At 44.0% G+C, this 21,204-nt stretch overlaps 1 protein-coding gene across 3 annotated transcripts; it reads left to right on the top strand.

The window, feature by feature from the left end:
• Positions 1–607: 607 nt before the first annotated feature.
• On the top strand, positions 608–19,920 carry map3k3 (mitogen-activated protein kinase kinase kinase 3). 3 transcript variants are annotated; one of them, XM_041956451.1, is made up of 19 exons: positions 608–1,460; positions 1,578–1,637; positions 1,718–1,961; positions 6,312–6,391; positions 6,919–7,040; positions 9,056–9,096; positions 9,547–9,646; positions 9,996–10,109; positions 10,321–10,441; positions 11,663–11,796; positions 12,104–12,177; positions 12,415–12,482; positions 12,952–13,047; positions 13,138–13,299; positions 13,392–13,540; positions 14,666–14,797; positions 15,710–15,839; positions 16,013–16,190; positions 16,929–19,920. In XM_041956451.1, the coding sequence occupies exons 4-19, from the start codon at positions 6,388–6,390 to the stop codon at positions 17,155–17,157; spliced, it is 1,854 nt and encodes a 617-aa protein (XP_041812385.1). In that variant the 5' UTR covers positions 608–1,460; positions 1,578–1,637; positions 1,718–1,961; positions 6,312–6,387; the 3' UTR covers positions 17,158–19,920. The 3 variants fall into 3 exon arrangements, with proteins under 3 accessions (XP_041812385.1, XP_041812383.1, XP_041812384.1); XM_041956449.1 differs by having other exon boundaries at positions 1,578–1,961; XM_041956450.1 differs by having other exon boundaries at positions 608–1,637.
• The last annotated feature ends 1,284 nt before the right edge of the window (positions 19,921–21,204 follow it).

Raw genomic sequence — 21,204 nt, 5'->3', positions numbered from 1 at the left:
AAGGATGAGTTGATTAACTGACTGAGAGGAAATTAATCAGCAACTATTTTGATAATTTATAAAACATTTCATGGTTCCAACTTCATGCTTATGAGGATTTGCTGGCAAACAATCAATTCAATCAATTAATGGAAAAAATAATCAGCAAAATAATTCATATTGAAAATAATAATTAGCTACAGCCATCCACCTCAACCAACAGTGAAAATCTTGAGTATGCTTGTGTGATAATAATCTTACTATAAAATATGTACTTATGCACAGGGGACATTTTTCTGCATTTAGCACTTTTAATACTTTTAGTACATTTCCCCGATTATACTTATATAATTTTACTTAAGTAACATTTTCAATGCAGGATTTTTACCTGTAATAGAGTATTTTTTGGTATAACTTTTTTACTTAAGTAAAATATCTAAATGTTTCCTCTACCTCTCTTTATGACTTCAATTAGGAGCAAAAAGATTCGTTTAGACGCAGAGGTAAGAATGCAATCAAGTACTAAAATTCCGATTTTCCTACACGATTGAAGGCACCACAACGCTAATCTACGTCACTGTTGTCCCGCCCCATTAATAATAATTTTGTGCGCGCGCCCGCAGAAAGACCTCGACCGAGTAACAGCGCGTCCCCGTAGCTGCACGGCGCTAATTTAGATAGTTTAGTAATCAGAAATCCCCCTGGGAGCTAATCCGTGTTCTTACGTGTGGACGACGGATAGCGAAGCATTCGGAAAACATGGACGCGACCTTGGAGTACAGTTTTCACGACTTGTTGGAAGCATAAAAGCGGGTTCCGGTGGCGATAGTTTTTTTTCTGTCAGGAAGTTTGACGTACTCGGCTGAAGATTACTTCTTACTTTGTTTTGGTTGGGGAAAGTTGTGGACCGCAGTTGGCTAACGTTTGGAAAAGCGCACGACAACTCTGCGACTCCCGTTGGGCGGAAAAAACGCGTTTTTCACATGAAAGTCGGTTTGGATCTCACATGAATTCTCCAGGAACCGCAATTTAAGAGTCCGAAGCTCTGCCAAGTGTGAACATCGATGGAGTTTAGCCAAGTTTGCTTCGCTTGACACAACGAATCGAGTTCGTGGATTTTAATAAACGTGTGCAGGTAGTGTTTTTTCTGCCAGTGTCATTCCAGTCTGAACTCCATCATGAATCAAATTCTCCAGAACTTTTGTCACAGGCCAGAGACAGGCCTGTGTGTACTCTAACATTGTTATGTTTAGACCCATATTCAAGTTGCCATGTGATGCAGTTATATGCAATTTAAACATAAACGTAAAGATATCTCCAGCCTAGACTGTTCTGGACTCCAACCTGGCAACACGGTGACGGAAAATCTGCAGACTTAGCAGGAAGAGGGGCCATCAAATTCACGGAAATCGTACGGTCTTTTCCTCTGGCGAGCTGATGGATTTCATACAGGCCATACGGTTACTGTTCCACCTTCTTTGGTAGGTTTTGTCCCGATGTGACGCGGTGACGGGACACGGCTCCCCGGTCCCAGCAGCCTGAACGCGTCGACATGTTGTGTGACCCCTGAAAATGTTTTGGAAATTTCGTTTTTCCAGAGATCCGAGGCTGCAGCGGTGCAGAAGTTTGTCTCTCGGCCCCAGCTGGAGCAGTCTGATGTAGGTTTTTCCATCGGAACATTTTCTCTGTAAAGCTCGGCTGTCTCATGTGACCCGGTTTGTTTTTACTACCTGTGAAGTCTCCATTAGTGTGTGTCCGTGAATTTTCCGTTGAAGAAGAGCCCCTGTTACCTGGCGGGGGTCAGCCCCGCGATGGCGCCCCCGCACTCACACTCGCGCACCGGTGCGTCGGTGTGACTGAGGGCACCGATGGACGTGACCAACGGCTGGACCTACTGCGTCATCTCCGCCTCGAGACACCGGTGACCGGCCGCACGCGGGAGAAGCCCGGTCTTGTCCCGACTGAGGTCGTCAAGGCGACAGGTGAGTGTTGTGGGTGGTGCACGTGACAGGGACGGCAGGTAACGGGTGAACTACGCTGCGTTCAAGTGTTGTGGGAAAGAATGGAGATGCAAGGGTTCTGCTTGAAAATAAAACAGCAGCCAGATTTTTTGGTAGACAGATACAAAAAGTATGTAAACAAATTTCCCGACATCAATTCTGTAATTCAGGTTGTTAAAATAAATGCTGAATCATTTGCTTGTTTTTTGTTCATCTCAAAGCGGTCAAACATAAATAGATTGAGATTTCAAAAATACAAGCGTAAGTCTTCAAAAAATTAGAAATTGTAGCAGCTGAATTCACAGAACAAATACGGGTTACATGCCTTCAGTGTCCTCTATGCACCTACTCTCTCTACTACTACTGATGTCCTTTATTATGAGAAACACTGTAAAATATATTTCATCTACTGTCAGATGCATCTACTCTGTGTAATCGAAATTCCTGAATTTGTTTGCATTTATTTACACAAAGTCGTTTGGCTGAGCGCGCATTGTATACTTGTATGGGTAAATAATCATGTATGGGTTTAAAGTAACCAATAATGGAGGTATTTCGATTTTTAAATAAATGCAGAATTGTAAATGAGACAAACAGCATCCCTTTTCCATTGGAAAGAGGAAAGTCAGCAAAGAGGAGATATAAGATGGCAATTAATTTGAGACCACCATTAAAAATGCATACAACTAATTAGAGAGCTGTTTGTGGTTAGCCCTCTAAGCAGTTTTGGACCAAATACATTACAGGTATAATCATGCATACGCTTGAATTTGGCTGGAGGATGAAAAACCAGCACATCTGTGTTTATCAGCCGATCAGGAAAATGTTTGCACACATTACTGAAGTAAACAACCTTCGACTGCACCAGAAAAAATTAATAGCTTAGATTTTGTTGTTGTTTATTCGTAGGCCAAATGAGCAAACAGATTTGCAAAAGTTAAAATCTGTTCATATGAGTCATTAGACGATAGTTTCTACAGTTATTCCCATGTTACATGAATGCAGTACCAAATGCATGGAAGCAGTCACTCCTTTTATGTACATATTTTAACTTATGCAAATCTGTGAACTGTGTGATGTGGTCATGTGATTGTTTTCTGTTGGGAAGAACAGTGAAGCAAAGAACTCAAATAATTGTTACCATCATATTACAAAAAATATATCCATATTTGGTAAGGTAGTGTCATTTTTGATGGCTCAATGCTTACCGCCTTTGCGATATTTTGCATGGTGGTGTATTACCTCAGCACTATACATTCCTGTTGGATCTGACCTTTAAATAGATCATCTGTAATGTGAAAATGTATCTGAACCGCCTGCCACTGTAGTTCCAAGGCATCAAGTAATGGTAAGGGCTGACATAATGGAGTGTGCTGCAAAAGGCTTGTTTGAAATGGGTCCTTCATGTGAGGCTGTCATGGGTTTTAATAGCCATCCTTATCTTGATGAAAGGATAGCTGTCTCTCTGTGCTCGACACCTGTAAAAGCAGGTATGCAGGTATGGACCACAGAAGGTCCTTCTTCTCTTTTATCTTTACAAGCTTTCCTTTGACCTTTGTATGCTATTATCTGAAGATGCGGAGTAAGCAGCATGTCAAAACTCAGATTGTGTATTCACCTTGAGATTTGAATGTATGTATTAAACCACTAAAAAGAGCATTTGAAACTTTAGCCGAGGCAAGTGCTGTCCACATGTCGAGGTTGCAATATTCAAATGTGGTGGGTTTCTCTGAACCCAGAAACACATGTGCACCTGAAACAGGAGAGACATCAGGCCTGGGGATTTTGCTGCGAAGCACTGAGTCCAGATGCATCACTGGCCAGAGACAGAGTAAGAACTGTGGCTGGGAAAAACAGCCTCAGACTAAACACCTCTCAAAGCAGACAGAGAAGAGAGGGGGGGAGGAAAATCCATGTAAATCCTGCTAGTCCTGGAAATGTGATACAAGGAAAATAAAGCGGGCACAGCTGACTGGACTGGTAGAGCTCAGCCTCCTTCTCCATTGAATTCCCTGCATTCCGCTTGGGAGGTAATTAAAATCAGGAGAAGCAGGAGAGGCAAGAGGGTAGCCGGGGGAATGGGCACAGAGGTTAGTTGTTGTGTTGTTGACTACAAGGACCCCCTGAGGTGCACAATTTGAGTTTTTCTGTCCAGGTCCAGGACCTTGATATCCTTTGGAGAACATTTTGTGGGTAGAGAGGAGATAACAGAGTGTCCCGATGTGATGTTATATCCATGCAACTAGTGGGAAAAGTGCACAGCTCATAAACTCTGTGTTATTTAGTAGCGGATAAAATGGCATAAGCGTGAAGTTTGAAGGGTTGAAGGACAAAAGTCTTTGGCACCTACTCCGCTGGCAGGGGAACATGAGAGCGGCGGAAGCTCGAAAACAACGTGGCAACGCTCCGCCGACCACAGACGGACATGCCCGGCATTCCTGTGGGTGATTATTACCCAGAAATCCACAGAGTCAGTGAGTCGCCTCAGGTGCCGATGCTGCCCATTTCATATACAGAAATAGTTTCCCGCATCCGAGTTTTCCTCTCAGACAGCCTTCTGACTGTGCAGATCGACCCTCAGAAAGACAGTTGCAGCCTCTTCTGTCTGCCTGTTCGTCCTGGTCTCTGGTATTTCTCTGTCCGTTCTTCTTTTTTTTTGCCAGAGTTATGCTGCCAGCTCAACTCGTCATTAGTTCCACAGGCCTGCCAGGTACCTAACCACAGAACAAATGTACATGAAATGATTTATTACAGTATACTGTATTTATGGGTGAGGTGAAGCATATTTTAAGGTGAAGCACTTGCTGTGTTGACAGTGAACTCTGGTTTATATGTCTCTTTTTTAGGACCAGTGCTTGGAAATAACTGATCTGCAATTTACCTGAGAGGCTAATCTCATTTGTAGTTGCACAGCAGATAGATGTACTATGTCTGTATATATAAATTGGCTGATGGCCGGACCAGACATGTAGTTATCATTCCGGCACACTTAAAGCATATTATGTCTCTAACAATGATAGTTAAGGTTAAGATTTGAGATTCTTCAGTCCATTTCACTGTCTGTGCCATTACTGAACATGTGAAGTGGATCAAGTAGCCAGATGTGGCAGATTCACATTATATGCATTTTTTTAATTCAAGCCAGTTACATACATTCAGCCACAACAGGCTGCCTAATCATCTCTTAGCAAACAATGGCTTCAGGTTTCTGTGCATATAAATGATCCCAATGAGTTTCACACAGTGAGGTGAACAGATTTGAAATCTGAAAAAAGAGAGATCTGGTATCTAATCAGCGTTGAGTTCCTGGAATCAAGAGAGAAAAAGTCAGATCAGTGCATCCTCTGCAACGCTAGTTTATTTGATGGGAATTGTCTTCTGGTTTTGTTACCTATTTTACACTTTAATTAAAAGCCTGCTGTAATTGTGAAAACTAGGTTTGTTTTTAAAGACCTCAGAGTCACAAGAACACGAGTCCTTTTTTGTTCTCCTTTGTTGAATTAGTTTAAATTTGGTGGTTTATTGGTGTAAATCTGAGGGAAACCCTCTCCATTGAAGGAAATGCCTCAGTTTATAATGCTGTTGACGCCTTGAACGGGCCAGATAATATTGCTCTGTTAACATCAACAATAGAGTTATAACACAGTTGAGTTTGGGCTTTGCAGCTCATGCAATCAGAGAAGGTTCAAGCTGGTAGATATTTAGAATGGCAGAAAACTCCCCATAAAAAACATTCTTCCCATATGAACTGCGCCAGACTGAGCGCTGCCAGTACAGCTTGAATTTCAGCCGTTTCCAATTGTCATTCTTTCTCATGGGCAAAAACACACAACATTCTCCAATGTGCTGCACACTTTCTCAATCTGGCCTTCAGTCAGAGAAATCTTTAAGTCTGTGTTCTGCAGGCTTAGGTTACATTTTTTACATGCATGCAAGGAATCATGCATGAAGAGGGGTTTGCGCTGTAAATGAGGTTCTCTGTTTATTGTCACATTAAAACACTCCAGCATGTAATTTAATTACCTAGATACCACATAATAGCCACTTTGTCGTGCCAGCCGTCAGGTTTCATACTGTGATTCCCTTCTTCTTATGGCCTTCTCTCCTCCGTGATGTTTACCACTGTGATGATTTACGGGCCGAGTTACTTGCATGGTGACACATTTGGTGAGATTGACTGATAACCTTCTCATATGTCATCTCATGTCTGAATCAATGACTCACATCCTTCTGCTTTGTTTCCATGCAAAACGTCTGGACAAAACCAGTGCCAACCTCAGTTATCACACACCTTTTCTTCTCACTAATTCATTTCTGTTTTGATCACGCCAGGCTGTGGGTGGGTTGGCACAGCGGAGGCAAGTTTCTGAAGACTGGCTTGTCGACCACGTACGCAAACACCGCCACAATGAGTAAGTCTTTCAAATTCTCATGTTAGACAGACGTTTAGAGCACGGCTTCCTCACAGCATGAGATAAAAGCAGACACGCACTCACACCAAACACCATCCCCGAGGCCAAAGCCTGTGCGAGCTGCAGCCCCAGACGCTGTCGGGTGAAGGATTGGTTTTTGGAGATGGGGGTCTGGTTCTCTCCGCTTCCCCGGGGCTGTATGATGTCTGTCCAAGCTATACAAGGAGAATATTTTCTCTTCGTGAGCTAGCTCAGCCAAGGCAGAGCTTGCCCTGAGATCAAACATGGGAATAGGCATATCAAAAACACTGCAGTCCTCCCCTGCCTCTCGTACCCTGTCACAGGATAGTCTCCATATGGCTGTAGTTAAAGATGACTGACTAATTGTCCACACACACCTTTTAGTGCAGAACTAAGTGCAAGGGGCTCATATCTCTCTCTTTCTGTCATGCATGCACACACAGGCCTTCCATTTTCCAATCCACACTCTAATTGCGTATTTTCCCCCGACCCATTATCCTCTTCAGACGAGAGGCAGGCTCTCCACTCTATAATGAAGGACCTGGTTGCCCTCCAGATGACACGGCGCCAGCCTGTGTTGTCGTATGACAGCGGCAAACCCAAGACACCGGCCCAGGCCAACAGACAGGTGAGGTGTGGGTGCATCATCACAAAGTGAGCATGTCAGAAAACTGAAGCGTGGTGATGAAGATGGCTTGAGAAGCTTGAGCTTGCATAAAGTTGTCCTCATAAACCAGGATTTAAACCCGGGAATAATGGAAACGGTGCTGAGTGACGGGTTAAGCCATAGATTTCGCTGTGAGCTGTAGCTTAAACACCTTGGCCCCACACGTAAACACCAACTTTATCAAAGTTTTCTTAAAATTAAATACATTTGAAGTGGTTTCAGCAGTGTAGCTCTAAAGACGCAGCATAGCCAGGTATTCAGAGAGACCCTGAAACCTAAAGCTCCCAGGTTCAACCCCACAGAAGTCTCTGCCTGCATGAGCAGCCATCTGTTTTGTTATAATAATACAATAATAATAAAAAGCTTTAGTTATATAGAACAATTCAAGCACAAAATGCATGATGTTTAAGTGTCCCACGGTTATAAAGGAGGATCTGCTGAATTATCACAATAAAGCTCTAAATTAAAGTGCTGTATTTCTGTAGAATTGGTATTTTTGCCATTTGGAGCAATTCATGCAGACGCCACTGTGCTGAATTTCTTACCTTCCGCTATCACCGTCATCTTTGGTATCTTTGCCTCTGTCATGATGCCTGTGGAGGCTGCTGAGCCTGGTTCCATTGCCCGCTTTCCCAGCTCCGCTTCTGGTGCCCATACAGGCACCGTTCCACGCCAGCAATCTGAAATCCTCCTCCTCCTGGTGAACCAGAAACCCCTCGATGCGCTGAACTCCCAGTGCAGTCCAGGCAGTGTCAGCTTGCTGCATGGCTAACTGAATTGACGAGCTACAGTTAGCAGCAGTCGGTGGTTACTTTAGCAACAAGTAAAGTTATCTGTCCTTCAGGAAACTCTGCAAATCGCAGAGAGCGGAGGCAGAGCAGCCGGAGGACATCAGAGGGAAAACCAGAAAACATTTTCCCCATAAAATAGGATCCAGTTTCAATATGGTTGGTAGTGTGTGACTGAAGCCTTCTCGCTGGAGATCAGACCTGCCCACCCAAGTTACATAGAACAGACACTCGGGGTGCAGAGTGGGCATTTTGTTTTAAGGTAAAATATATACATAATGTTGCTTATAGGTGAGGTTGAAACGTGATAAACCCAGCAGGCATGGGACAACCTCCTGTCCACAGCATGAATCCTCAACTGTCCATTTGCATGGACAGAAGGAGAAAACTAAACACAAAGAGGAGATTGCTTCCAAATTTTAGCAGTTTTTAAGCAGTGTTCAGAATAAATGACACTGAATTTTTAAGTTAAAAAAGTCCAACAATGCTGACAAAATGTTTTTCCTTCTGTAACGGGTCTGTTGACTTTAAGATTAAAATTCTGGACCGCTGCTATAATAAAGAACAGCCTGACTGAGTATCACCCATGCAGGTATATTCTTGTTTCTTACAGTATTTCCCCTAGCCCACACAGCTAGCTAATTTTGCATAATGACAGATGGAGTCCCAAGACAGCCACCCACAACTGTGCTACTGCTGCATCTGAAATGCTTTAAATCCAGTTATTTTCAACCTCTTCCCTAAAAAATATATTTTGCTCGTGTGGAAACGCAGCCAGTAGCCCACCCACTCTCACTTTCTACCACAGCTACAGCCACAGAGAGTAGTAAAAGTAGACAACTCGTGTGCGGGGTGGTGTTTGCTTAACACCAGAGATTTTCCCCCTGGGAAAGACAGTTTCCACCATTATCCCCACCTCAGTAACTTAGTTTGGACATGAGTGGAAGTGGGTTTTCACAATTGATGTAGCAATGGAGGAAGCACAGAATGGAATTATATGTCTTCCTGGCAGCGAACAATCAGGTGAGTGTGCAAGTCCGCCTTTAAGACTTTCCTTTTGCGAAAATCACGGGTCATTTAGTTTTGCAGGTGTTATGAATTTTGCCGTGCGTGGTGCAGTAATTCAAACGTTCTCATTGCACTTTGAAAACCTCATTTGTTGGCCATAATGTTTCTGTTTTCTCTCAGGACGATGTCAGGATAAAGTTTGAGTTCTCGGGAGAGAGAAGGTGAGTTTGGTTTTTCTTTTTTTACATGCATGTTGTGCGTGTGGGCATTTCACATACATGCATATAAACACACGCAAGAGAGAGCATGAACTCACACGGAGACATAAACACAGTCACTCAGGCATGCTGTTCTTGTCACATGTTCCTGTTCATGAGAAAAAGCAAAAGTCAAGCACACCTCAGCACTTAATTCAGACCGGTATGTGAGCTGGAGAATGGAAGGGGAAAGGACTGTGGTTAGTCTGTGGCTGCCAGCTCAAACCACAAATATGCAAGGTGCACGTAGAGGAATCTGCACACACTGAAAACAGCAGCTTGTGAGGATTTTGCTTGAACGTGTGCATGTAACTCAAAAGAAGCTCCCTAAGCAGTCGGTACAAATCCCTCATAATCTGTCTGTCTGTGTGATTTCTTGCTTCTTCTTTTCTTTTCTTTTTTTTTAATGTGTAGGATCCTGATGTTTGGGCGACCTGTGCAGTTCGAGGAAATCCAGCAGAAAGTTAAGACCGTCTTTGGCCAGCAGCTAGACCTGCATTATATGAACAATGAGGTAGAGTCCTGTCTTTCCCCGCTCATTCTGTCCTCAGCAGGAAATCCTCATTCGAGAAGCTGGAAATAGGGAATGTTTTGTGCTTTAAAGTACAGTAAACGTTGCATCCATAGTCAAAATAGTTGCCTGTCTGTATGTATTGTCTGTGTCTGCTTCCATATTTCAAGTTATGAATTTTGTTTTGGTGTCAGTTGTTGCACATCTGCATGTCTATGTGCATTTCTGTATTTAACGTATTGATAACATATTCATTAATCTGTAAGTGTTTCCAAAAGCTTTTGTTTGTGTGTGAGTCTTGATATGTGTTTGTTGATAATGTGTGTGTGTGTTTGTCTTGTATATTTGGCAGTTGTCCATCCCCCTGCGAGGTCAGGATGACCTGGACAAGGCAATTGATCTGCTGGACCGAAGCTCCAACATGAAGAGCATCAGAATCCTGCTGCTCACTCAGGAGCACAGCAATGTGAGACACACACACACACTCACACACACACTTTTACAGTGTACTATTGCGCCACTGCCATTACTTCACCTTAGAGCCATGTTGTGAAAAATCATATTTCCCCATTACATTTACATCACACTAACTGGCTTGCTGACTTGAAGCAATTGTTCAGTCATGTGTTGAAGCCTTGTTTAAACCTGCCTTCCTCCCCTCCTCTTTCAAACTGCAGGCCTCCTCCCCGTCCCACCATGCACCATGTAAGCAAGTGAGGATCAAGTCCTCCCAGTCCACTGGAGACGTTAGCACGGTGTACCAGTCGTCCGAGCCCCGGGGGCGCCACCTATCAACTGGTACATACAACGCTGATTCCACAAAAGTTGGGAGTTTGATGCAGCAACACGTTTCAAACAAGTTGGGACAGGAGCAGCTGAAGACTAGAAAAGTTGTGGAATGCTCCAAAAACACCTGTTTGGAACATTCCACAGGTAAACAGCTTGATTGGTAACAGGTGATCATCATGATTGGGTTTGAAAAGGAGCATCCAGGAAAGGCTCAGACGACTGGAGCGAGGTTCACCACATGATTGTGTAAAGGATGTCACCACACGGGCTCAGGAGCACTTCAGAAAACTGTTGTCGGCAAACAGTTTGTTTGGAAATGATCAAATTCTGTCCCAACTTTATTTGAATCAGGGTTTTATATTCAACTGTCATACAAAGGTTCTGTCTACTCTTGTCTGCAACAGAAGAGTTCACACACAGATTCAATGGAGACACATGCAGACACAGTATTATCCTCAGATCTGAACATTTTGCTAATATTCAGTTCTGGGTAGCTGTCGTGTTGCCGTGCCTTAGCCACTTCTTTTTTTTTTGCTACCTCGATTTCCCCGTCTGTCGCCATTCTCTCTCTGGCTGTTCTTTCTCTTGCTTCCCCTTTTAGCAATGGGTCCTCTTCCTCTTCCTGTTCGCCATCACTAGACGATGCCTGCTGGACAGCAGCCAATCAGATTGCAGAATGCTATTAGTGTAGTGGACCAGTGGCCTGGTTTAGGATTTTTCTTCCCCTGGAGCAGGGGGATGAAGTGGCTGCAGGAGGGCTTGAGAGCTAGACAGCACCAGGCCATAAATATTAAAACCAGCTCTCAGCCATTGCTCCCTTCAGTCGAAGGCAATCAGTACTTTGATTTGTTGTTTTCTTTATTTTTTTGGCGCAGGAGGGACAGAGAGCCTCGCTGAATATTAACATTTTTTTGACACTCATGTGTCAGAAAAGTTGCTGCTTCGATGCGTGTTTGGGTTTGATGAGTGTGGTCTCCACCGCTGCTTGTTCGCCTTTGTGCTTCCTGCACTTCATGGAAAATAAACAGTAAATCTCAACATAGATGAACAGGGTCTATTAGTTTAAACAGTTCTGTTTTCCAACAATATCACATAACCAACTGTCCTCAAAGCACACTGCTGCTGACATTTTCATGCAACTTTCATTCCTCAGGCCAGATATTGTTTTAAATTCTTCTTTTTCATGTATCTAATGTTTCCTTTATGCTCACAACTGCTGTCTAATCCCAGGGTCTCAGAACACGGGGCGTAGCTCGCCGCCCCCTGGCTACGTGCCTGAACGCCAGCAGAGGATCGCCCGCCAAGGTTCATACACCAGCATAAACAGTGAGGGGGAGTTCATCCCCGAGACCAGCGATCAGTGTGTGAGTCACCACTTCACTATTAATGGGGAAAATCCACCTTAAAATAGAAATCATATGGTGTGTTTATGATCTTAGACTGTTGAGATTTGAGTGCATAAACAACTCTTCCTCAACGATTTCTCTTTTCCCCACATTAGCCATCGCCACATTTACATTGCCAGCTTAGCCGTTCCAGAGAAAATTAAATATTGGGTTTCCATCTTCCCAAAGTTTTACAACATAAATTCCATTTTAGGATGGATTTTTCTTTCTGAAATGTGTGCACATGTGCATACACTCCCTTAATTTTCCACTGTGCCCTTTACAGGTGCTGGATCCCTGGAGCAGTGCAGAAAACTCCGTCTCGGGAAGCTGTCAGTCTCTGGACAGCAACTCAGACAGGTGAGGCAAACTTCACCTGCGCTTTTCAAAATGAACATTGACGGTTAATACTGCCTGCCAGGGACTCATTACTCATGACACATTTTATTGTTTTTCCATTGCATTTCCATAATTGGTGTTTGCAGAAATGGAATAACTGTAACCTGCTCTATGTGAACACCCATATACAGTCTCTCAGCACCCACGGAAGCCTCTCACCATCTCTCACTCTTCTTCCTCTCTTCCCCTCTCTCACAGCCCCTCGCTGAGGAAGTCTCGCATGCACAGAGCCAAGAGTTACCCAGATAATCGTCAGGAGTGCTCAGGTGAGGGCAGCTACAAGAGAGCCTTCTTTCCAGCCTTTAACTTTCCCAGTAACTATGGGAAATATTGTGATGAAGCAGCACACTCGCATCTCACAGGATAAAGCATTGTGAGAAGCTCTTTCAAACCTCTTTAAACCATCGGGACACCATGATGGAAGACTTCTAAAGACCTGGGCTGCAGGTTGATGCGATAAAGTTCATGTTTAAAGCAACATATCAGTCGTAAACATAAACACGAGTCCAGCCCAGGCCTTTCAGAAGCTGAGGGTACAACATTAGTGATTTGATAAAGAAAACTTCTCTTAATAGCCACAGTTTGCCTGTGTGTGACCTTCATGCACAGTGTGAACCTGAACTGCAAGAGAAAGTGATAAAGTAGCTCACATGAATGTTGTGTGACACAGCTGAGCCGAACTGCGGTTAAATTGCAAAGTAATCCTGCTGACCTTTGACCTCTGGACATTTTCAGACAGGGAGAATCATGTGTATGATAGGGTGGCAGGGAAAGGAGGCACCTATCCTCGCAGGTACCACGTCTCCCTGCACCATAAAGACCACAGCGAAGGTGAGACGATAAGAACGTTATCTGCATTTATCAGCCATGTTCCTGGGTTGTGATGTTAAGCTCAGCCGGCCTCTTCCCGCTCTGCCACAGGCCGTCGAACATTTCCTCGGATTCGCCGTCCCCAGGGAAACCTGTTCACTCTGGTGCCCTCGCGCCGCTCGCTCAACGGCAGCGAGGAGAGCCTGGGGAGCTGGCAGCTGGTCGACGCTCAGGGCAGGCTCCGTCCCCAAGAGCGTTCTGTCGCGCATAAGTGTGAGTGTCGATCTGGAGGAACTATAAACTGAATGTCCTAAAGAAAATACATTTTGCTGGTTAGATAATACATTGCTTTTTTTTTTTTTCAGCCCCCAGCGCTCCGATGACGTGGCGGCGGGGGAAGCTCCTGGGCCAGGGAGCGTTTGGTCGGGTTTACCTGTGTTACGATGTGGATACCGGCCGGGAGCTGGCTGCCAAACAGGTCCAGTTTGATCCAGAGAGTCCCGAGACCAGCAAGGTGAGACTCTGGCATGGACAGTCCAGGTTTTCATGTTTTCACAGAGACAGAAGGCTTCGTTGACTTGTGCCTTCCTCTAGTGTTTATGGCATGCTCCCTCATGTCACTGCTTCAGCTTTAAAAAATGTGTGTGTTTTGCTGGCATTGCCTGTACACGGTAACTGAACAGCCTTTTGTGAAATATCAAACCTGAGCGCTGTACAAGCACCAAGAATGACCTCATATGTTGTGCATGTTAATCTGTTCAGGGCATCAGGCTGGAATGCAGGTAGTTAATTATTAATGAATCAACTGTCTTACAAACATGTCTGCTCTCAGGTCAGGAGTTAAGCCGTAAAAGATTTTATCCCCGGACGCAGAAGTAAAATAATCAATCTGCAGGAAGGAAATTCAAGAACTCATGAAGTGGAATGTATTGAAGAGGTTTTCTTTCCTCCCTCATCCCCCCTCTTCCCCATTTTAATGTCTTTTCCTGTCTTCCACAAACATGCACTGTCACTTCCTGTGTCTGAAAGGAGGCGAGTGTTGTGGTGGCGAGGGGGCGATGGGTCAGCGCTGCCTTGGCCTCCCATCACCCCTTCACACTCCCACCCACAGCTTGTAGCAGATGTGAATCAGTTGTTGTTTCTATTAAACCGGATTCTGTGTTTGGACTTTGGGATTACTTAGCGTGTCTCTGACTTCCCTCCCTGCCTCTCTCTCTCTCTCTCTGTCTCTCTGCCTCTCTCTCTCTCTCTGCCTCTCTCTCTCTCTCTCTCTCTGTCTCTCTCTCTCTCGCTCTCTGTCTGTCTGTCTCTCTCTCTCTCTCTCTCTCTCTCTCTCTCTCTGATGTAAACACAGGAACTTCTTTTGGGGAACTGTGCTATTGACTTTCATTTGCTCTCTGCTTTAGGTTTCACTTTTGTCAGCCTCCACATGCAGTCTTAAATCACAGTTTGCATCCCTGTGTTTATGGCCCAGTCGTTTGTCATCACTTGTAATGGATATGACAGAGCCAGCGGGGCTCCGCCGTGTCCGAGAAATGTTTTTTTTTTTTTGCAAACACTAACAGTAAATCAACATGTTTTTAATTATGTTTAATTGCAGAGCAGTCGTTTGAATCTTCTTCTCTTTGTCTCCGTGCAGGAGGTCAGCGCTTTGGAGTGCGAAATCCAACTGCTGAAGAATCTGCATCACGAGCGCATTGTTCAGTATTACGGCTGTCTGCGAGACCACAATGAGAAGACCCTCACCATTTTCATGGAGTACATGCCGGGGGTGAGACCCACCAACTTCAGTGTCACAGCTTCAACCAGAAACCTCTAAATCAGCTGCATGACCTCAGTCCTTGTGTCTCTAATTTAAACTCAGCCAGTCAAAGAAGAGCATGAAATAAAGACGAGAGGATCGGTGATATAAATAATATCAGGCATTCAGAAAAGAGGTTGAGCTTGTTTTCTCTATTCCCACCTGAAATCATGTCCAAGATCTAAAAAGTGAAATATTTGCTGCTCATGTCAACTGCAGGAACTTATCCAGGAACCTTTTTAGGAACTCAGGAACTCCATTTTGACCTCAGTAACCTTGTTTCAGTTTTGGTTACTGGGCCACAGTGGTGTAGCCAACTTCCTGACTGGTCTGAAAAACTAGCGAGAGAGCGGAAGAAGAAATTATGTACCAGAGCTAAAAAATAATGTTTTGCAGTCAGTTTCCAGTCTGCTAGGTTTTCCTGAGGTCTTGGGGTCTACAAATAACTACTCATAGAGCAGATCAAGGCTGCTCTGTCGTTGTATTTCTGGCATTTTTATCTCCCTTTCCACTTTACTGTACTTTACTCTCACTGTATTTCTTCTCTCCAATATCAATTCAGGCGTCATGCAAATTTGCTTAATAACATGCAAACAAAGATAGTGGTTTTTAAGCCTTTCTTATCAGAGGTAATTTACCTAATCACTCCAGTTATCTCTGAAATGCAAACAGAAATGTGTTTAGTTTTGGAGTTTAGTTCCTGGAACTCTTTACTCTGAGATCTGGTAAAAAGGTCCGTGACATTGCCCATGTTCGAACGCATTACAGACATCTTCCTGGTGATGGGGCAGATTGGTGGTCTGAAACCCTGGATGTGTTCACAGTCTATGTGTTGTTGCGCTGGTTTCTTTGAGTGTAAAGCACGTGCTTTCCTCCTCTCAGGGTTCAGTCAAAGACCAGCTGAAGGCCTACGGGGCGCTGACAGAAAATGTGACCCGGAAGTACACGAGACAGATCCTGGAGGGCATGTCCTACCTGCACAGCAACATGATCGTACACAGGGACATCAAAGGTAGTCCCACGGAGTCCTGAACTGCAGAGGCCTGAGTGTTTTACCGTTTAGATACAAGATAGATGTTTAGACAGTGTCTTAACACATACTGTAGATGTTTGTGTTTCACATTGTGAGGAAGGTGATTGGTGAGATCAAATATTTACCTGTTCTGTATCAACTCTGGCCCTCAGGTGCCAACATCCTGCGGGACTCAGCGGGCAACGTGAAGCTCGGAGATTTCGGTGCCAGCAAGAGGCTGCAGACCATCTGCATGTCTGGCACCGGCATCCGCTCGGTGACCGGCACCCCCTACTGGATGAGCCCGGAGGTGATCAGTGGAGAGGGCTACGGCAGGAAGGCTGATGTGTGGTAAGACCAGAGCACGTTTAAAGTCAGGTTCTAGTTTTTCAAGTAGGACGGTTTGTTTTAGGGGCAGATGCTTGACGTACATGACTATCAGTCAAGAAGGTTTCTAAAGTGACATTATCGATCGGAGCGTCCAAAATTTGAATCCAGTATGAATTAATTAACGTCTAGATTTTTGTACTGACTGAGCAAAAATACCTTCATTTAGTAAGATTATATTGATTTGGATCCAAAGTCACCTGGCTGTGTGGAGACATGTAAATGTGGAAAAAGGGAGCATACCAGTGTCTTAAGGTGGCAGAATATCTGTGTGTCTGTCAAAGGGAAAACTTTTTAATAAAGTGAGGAGCATTCTGTATGTTAGCCAGTTCATACCACACTCCCACACACAGAGCAGAAAACATTCCTTCTGAACTCTGATTGGGTGGTGACTACCAAGTGAGTGATTTGATTGGCCGATGGCCAGTCAGACAGGTCGTAACAGAGGTTGGTATGTTCCAGGTTCTCAGCCCTGGCTGGAGGGGGAGTAATGTTCCCTTAGGAGGGCTTGTACCTCAAACAGGTAGAGGAGGCCCTCTGCCCCTCTGCAGCCAGCGAGTGTGAAAGTTTACAGTCAAAACATTCCTTTAAAGCTTCAGTGTCACGCAGCTGAGATGTAATATGTGGTGTATGTTTCAGCTTGTTCTGTGGCCCCACTGCAGATGAATCTAAAACAAAAACAATCATGCATTTCTTTTACAGGAGCCTCGGTTGCACGGTGGTGGAGATGCTGACAGAAAAGCCTCCATGGGCTGAATATGAGGCCATGGCGGCCATATTCAAAATCGCCACCCAGCCCACCAACCCACTGCTGCCCTCGCACACCTCCGACCAGGCACGGGACTTCATGAGCTGCATTTTTGTGGAGGCCAAACACAGGCCCAGTGCTGAGGAGCTGCTCAGGCATCCCTTCTCCCAGATTCTGTGCTGAAACCTGCCTGGTTTCTGAACTTTTAACCACAGAGTGGCACAGTAGCCTCAGCAGTATCTGTAGCTTCGTTGGACCCCAAATCTGGACAAGGATCTGGTCTAGAAGTCTGTGCTAAACCTCAGAGCCTCTGCTAGAGGCTACAAGAAGATATAGACTCCTCTCACACAAATCCACACAACAGACAGTTTGACAACAGCAGTTGACAATGCCTTGAAAACCAACGCCAGCACATGCTCTTACCAGAGTCACCACCAGGGGGAGACAAACACAGATTAAGCCTCTGGTGGGCTGCCCATCCTTCTCAGATACAAACACGCATACTGTATGCACACACTCCAAATGAAGCACTCCAAAGTCAGCATCACTCAAGTTATACACCAGCTGTGTCTTCATAAACACTCACATGTCAGGCAGTTTGAGAGATATCAAGAAGCCCTTAAGTGTTTAGCATTTCGCTGAGCACCATTTTAAAGCTATAGCAGGCCTAAAGCTCATGTTTGTCCAGCAGATGTTGAACACCACCGGTGCACAACAAGGTGCACTGGACAGGATTGTTCTCTTATTTCCCACCTTATCTCTGTCTGGTTTTAAGCAAAGAAAACTCCACCCTTAAACTCCAACTCTGGTCAAAGCTATTTGTGATGCACTTTGCATTTCTTTGCAGATTGGGTGGGACACAGATGAAGCGATGTCACATGGAGTAGCTACACTGGAGTTTCAGTCAATGTTAAGCAGACCCAGGCTTGTTTTGGTTTCAGCCAACGTGAGTTAGCAATCTTAGAATAATAAGAGCCAAATACCGTCAATAGACCGTGATGCATGGCACTTGTCCCAGTTTGTGCCTCTTATTACGGTTGACGTCACAGCATCTTTTGCTCTGAAAAATAAATGATCTTTGAAAAGCCCAGAGGGTGGTTTAACAATACTTAGAAAATCTTTAAATATTCTTTGAACCATTTGGATGGAAAAATATTCAGTCAGCTGCACAACAAAAGACTTTAAACAGGCTTCTCAGGTTGAAACTACAGGCTACTACTTTCTTTTAAGAAATTTGGTTAACTTTGTGCAAATGATGCAAAGATATATGTTTGGGTTTGGAAACAGAGTCATGACTGAAGTTTTTTACGAAGGAATTACCTTCAGGGAAGCAGTAAGTTCTGCCGAACGACCGTCTGGGTTTTTAGTTTTCAGAGACGTGAAAAGCTTTGTGACTTTTCATGTAAAACATCAGAGGCAACAAGATTCAAGAGTCTTTATTGTCATTGCACATGTCAATGAAATTTTCATTGCAACCCCCATGTTACATGGTAAGAAAGATAAGACTAGAAAGAGTGAATAAAATTAAGTGGGACAACTGGGATTTGCAGCTACATTACCTGATTTAAATCAGAGATATGACTTTATTCCTCCCTCTACCATCATTATCACTATTTCTGTCCTTCTACCTGCAAAATTAACCAGCTGAGTGGAGAATCAGTGCATATCAGTAGAGTCTAGGCCTCCTGAGGATGACATGTAACTGTGTAAGAGGAGCTGAAGGTGTTCCTGCAAGCTTTGTCTTTTAAATTCACCTTTCTCACTCTCGTTCGGACTTTCGCCTCAGTGTGACTCATCCTTCTACCTGCCATCCTCGTCTTGTAGCTCGTCTGAGTCACAGGTGCTCTCAGCCAACAAAGTGCCAAAACGGGGCAGGTAAAACAGGAGTGTATGGTTAGCGAGTGGAAGTTTATGGTATGAACATACAAACTAACCGCCTTAATTTGGACCTGATCTTCATGTGTGTCTGACCAAAACATCCCGGACTGAGAAGCTTAAAGATCAGCTTTAAATCAGCTGCACTTTTATGTAAAATGAATGTTATCTGGGTTCGTTCTCTTTAACAAATTAGATTTTCTTTTTTAACTTCAAATGTGAAAATTGTTTCATTTTTATTTATACCCCCATGTCCACTCCAATGACATTTTGTAAGCAAATATATATGTATAAATATATTTTTTATATTTAGACTGTGTCAAATCTAAAGATACTTTCAGGACCGTGTGAATCGTTGAAAGCAGCTGGTTTTGCAGACATTACATAGAACTGGGGTTTATAAATGAAAATTGGGTGGAAATCGAACTCTGGCTGCCTGGTTCTCGTTCCAGCTCACAAAAACGTCCAAGACATCCTCAGCTATACATGTAGGCGACGGTATTACCTGGCAGGAACTCTGCATCATTTGACACACCAGTGAGCTCTCATGAATGACACCTTTAAAAGCTCAACTCGCAAAAGTAAATGCTGGGAGCGTTAATTAAAGGGTGTGTGTGTGTGTGTGAGCCAAAGACGAGCAGGATCGGAGCCAGCGCTGGATTTCAGAGTCCGCTTTTCAACCCAGACGACGACTTTGTTTATCCCAGGGTTCAGACAACGAGTCCAGTATTGAATGATTTTCTGGGCGAAGGGCTTACTGCTGCCTTGACGCTAATATGAGACCCTTCCATGGGGCTGCTACAGGCTCACGGCAGCTAAAGTATGTTCAGTGTTTAATAAAAAAAAAAAGACAGAGGAACCCTGTGGTAAGCAAATGAATACAGACTAGTTGTTTAGAGATCTATATATGTAAATGTATGATTATGTATCATGACAGGACTTGCAGTGCAAAGTCTAATGTATCAAATTAATTTTACAGCAAGAAAAGAAAAGTATGTTTAACGACAGTGTTTATATATGTATATATGTCATGCCCTCGCTCCAAGACAAATAAATTGTTTTTAAAAACTGTGCCAGACCGCGGCTCGTCCAGACTCAGCGAGTCCACTAAATGAAAGGACACAGGAGACTGAGCTCATTGTTGGCAGCAAGAAGCTGCTTGATTGATGCACTCGTTTTCCCTCTCCCCCTCCTTCGATTTGTTTCGTCCTCTCTTTTTGCTCTTTTGCTCATCTCAGGAGGAAAAGCAGGAGGCAGGCGCAGGAAGGGGAGATTTCTACAGCCGTGTCTGGCTGCGAGGTGGAAAAACAGATTGCATCGAACAAAGGGCCTTTTTCTCGAACCGGCGTGGCACAGGGATGCATTGCTTTTGACAGCTTTGGTTTTTATTGCCTTTGTGAATCGATTCATTCTTGTTTGTCCGCTTCTGTTTCACAGTGAGGACACGGTTACAGTGTGTAATAAGATTTTGGGCTGCGAGTGAAAACAGAAAGGTCATTTTTGTAGATTTTACTGTATTTTCAGGATAAAGACAGAGGAGCTGCACTGGTCCTGGATCCTCTTAGTTTTCTCATATATAAGAGATGTAGTTTTATAATGTCCCCTATATTGAGCCAGAATAGAGAAAGCTGGTAGCTGTTTAACATTCATGGCCATTGTTAATGTCTTTGTCTTCCTCTGCTTCCCTCTTGCTTTTTAACCCTTCGATGTGAACACGTCAGTAAGAGCAGGATTTCAACATACTGGGTGTTCATCTTAAACATGAAATATCAGATAAAGTGGGATCGGTTTTTAGCCATGCTCGTGGTATGGCTCCGTGAATGGTACTGTCGGTCTGTTTGGTCCAGTCTGAAATATCCAAAACAATATTCATGGTCCTCAGACCTGAATCCAGATCCTGCTGAGTTTGGTGATCCTCTGACTTTTCCTCCAGCGCCACCAGCAGGCCGACACGATGTCACCCATGTTTATGGTTCAGAGTGACATTTCTCAACAAATATTGGATGGGTTTCCATAAAACGTGCTGCACACACTTGAATTATTGTAATTACTTTGGTGATGCTTAAAATTTTCCTCTAATTTGCTTTTTGACCAAATCCTTGCAAAATTTGCAATTTGCAAATGTTAGCATGCTAACGCGCTAAGTTGAGATGGAGAATACTGCCAAACTTCTGAATGTTAGCATACTCATTTTGGGCATGTTAGCATGCTGATGTTAGCATTTAGTGTGAAACACCGGCGTGGCTGTCGACTCGGTCCGATTGAAAGATTCGATCACCATCAGTGTGCGTATGAACATTCAAACAGGAGCGTGGTCTGAACCTGACTTCGTTTCTGGGTGCTGTGCTTGCTATG

Source organism: Chelmon rostratus, chromosome 17 (genome assembly GCF_017976325.1).
Source record: "Chelmon rostratus isolate fCheRos1 chromosome 17, fCheRos1.pri, whole genome shotgun sequence".
Classification (NCBI taxonomy): domain Eukaryota; kingdom Metazoa; phylum Chordata; class Actinopteri; order Chaetodontiformes; family Chaetodontidae; genus Chelmon; species Chelmon rostratus.
Note: the sequence above shows the minus strand (reverse complement) of the source record. Positions and strands in the feature narration are given on the sequence as shown.

Excerpts from the sequence above, each read along its gene's own strand:
- map3k3 (XM_041956451.1), top strand. Across the intron at positions 13,300-13,391 it reads GCGTTCTGTCGCGCATAAGT|CCCCCAGCGCTCCGATGACG; the intron begins GTGAGTGTCGAT and ends TTTTTTTTTCAG. Across the intron at positions 16,191-16,928 it reads GGCAGGAAGGCTGATGTGTG|GAGCCTCGGTTGCACGGTGG; the intron begins GTAAGACCAGAG and ends TTTCTTTTACAG.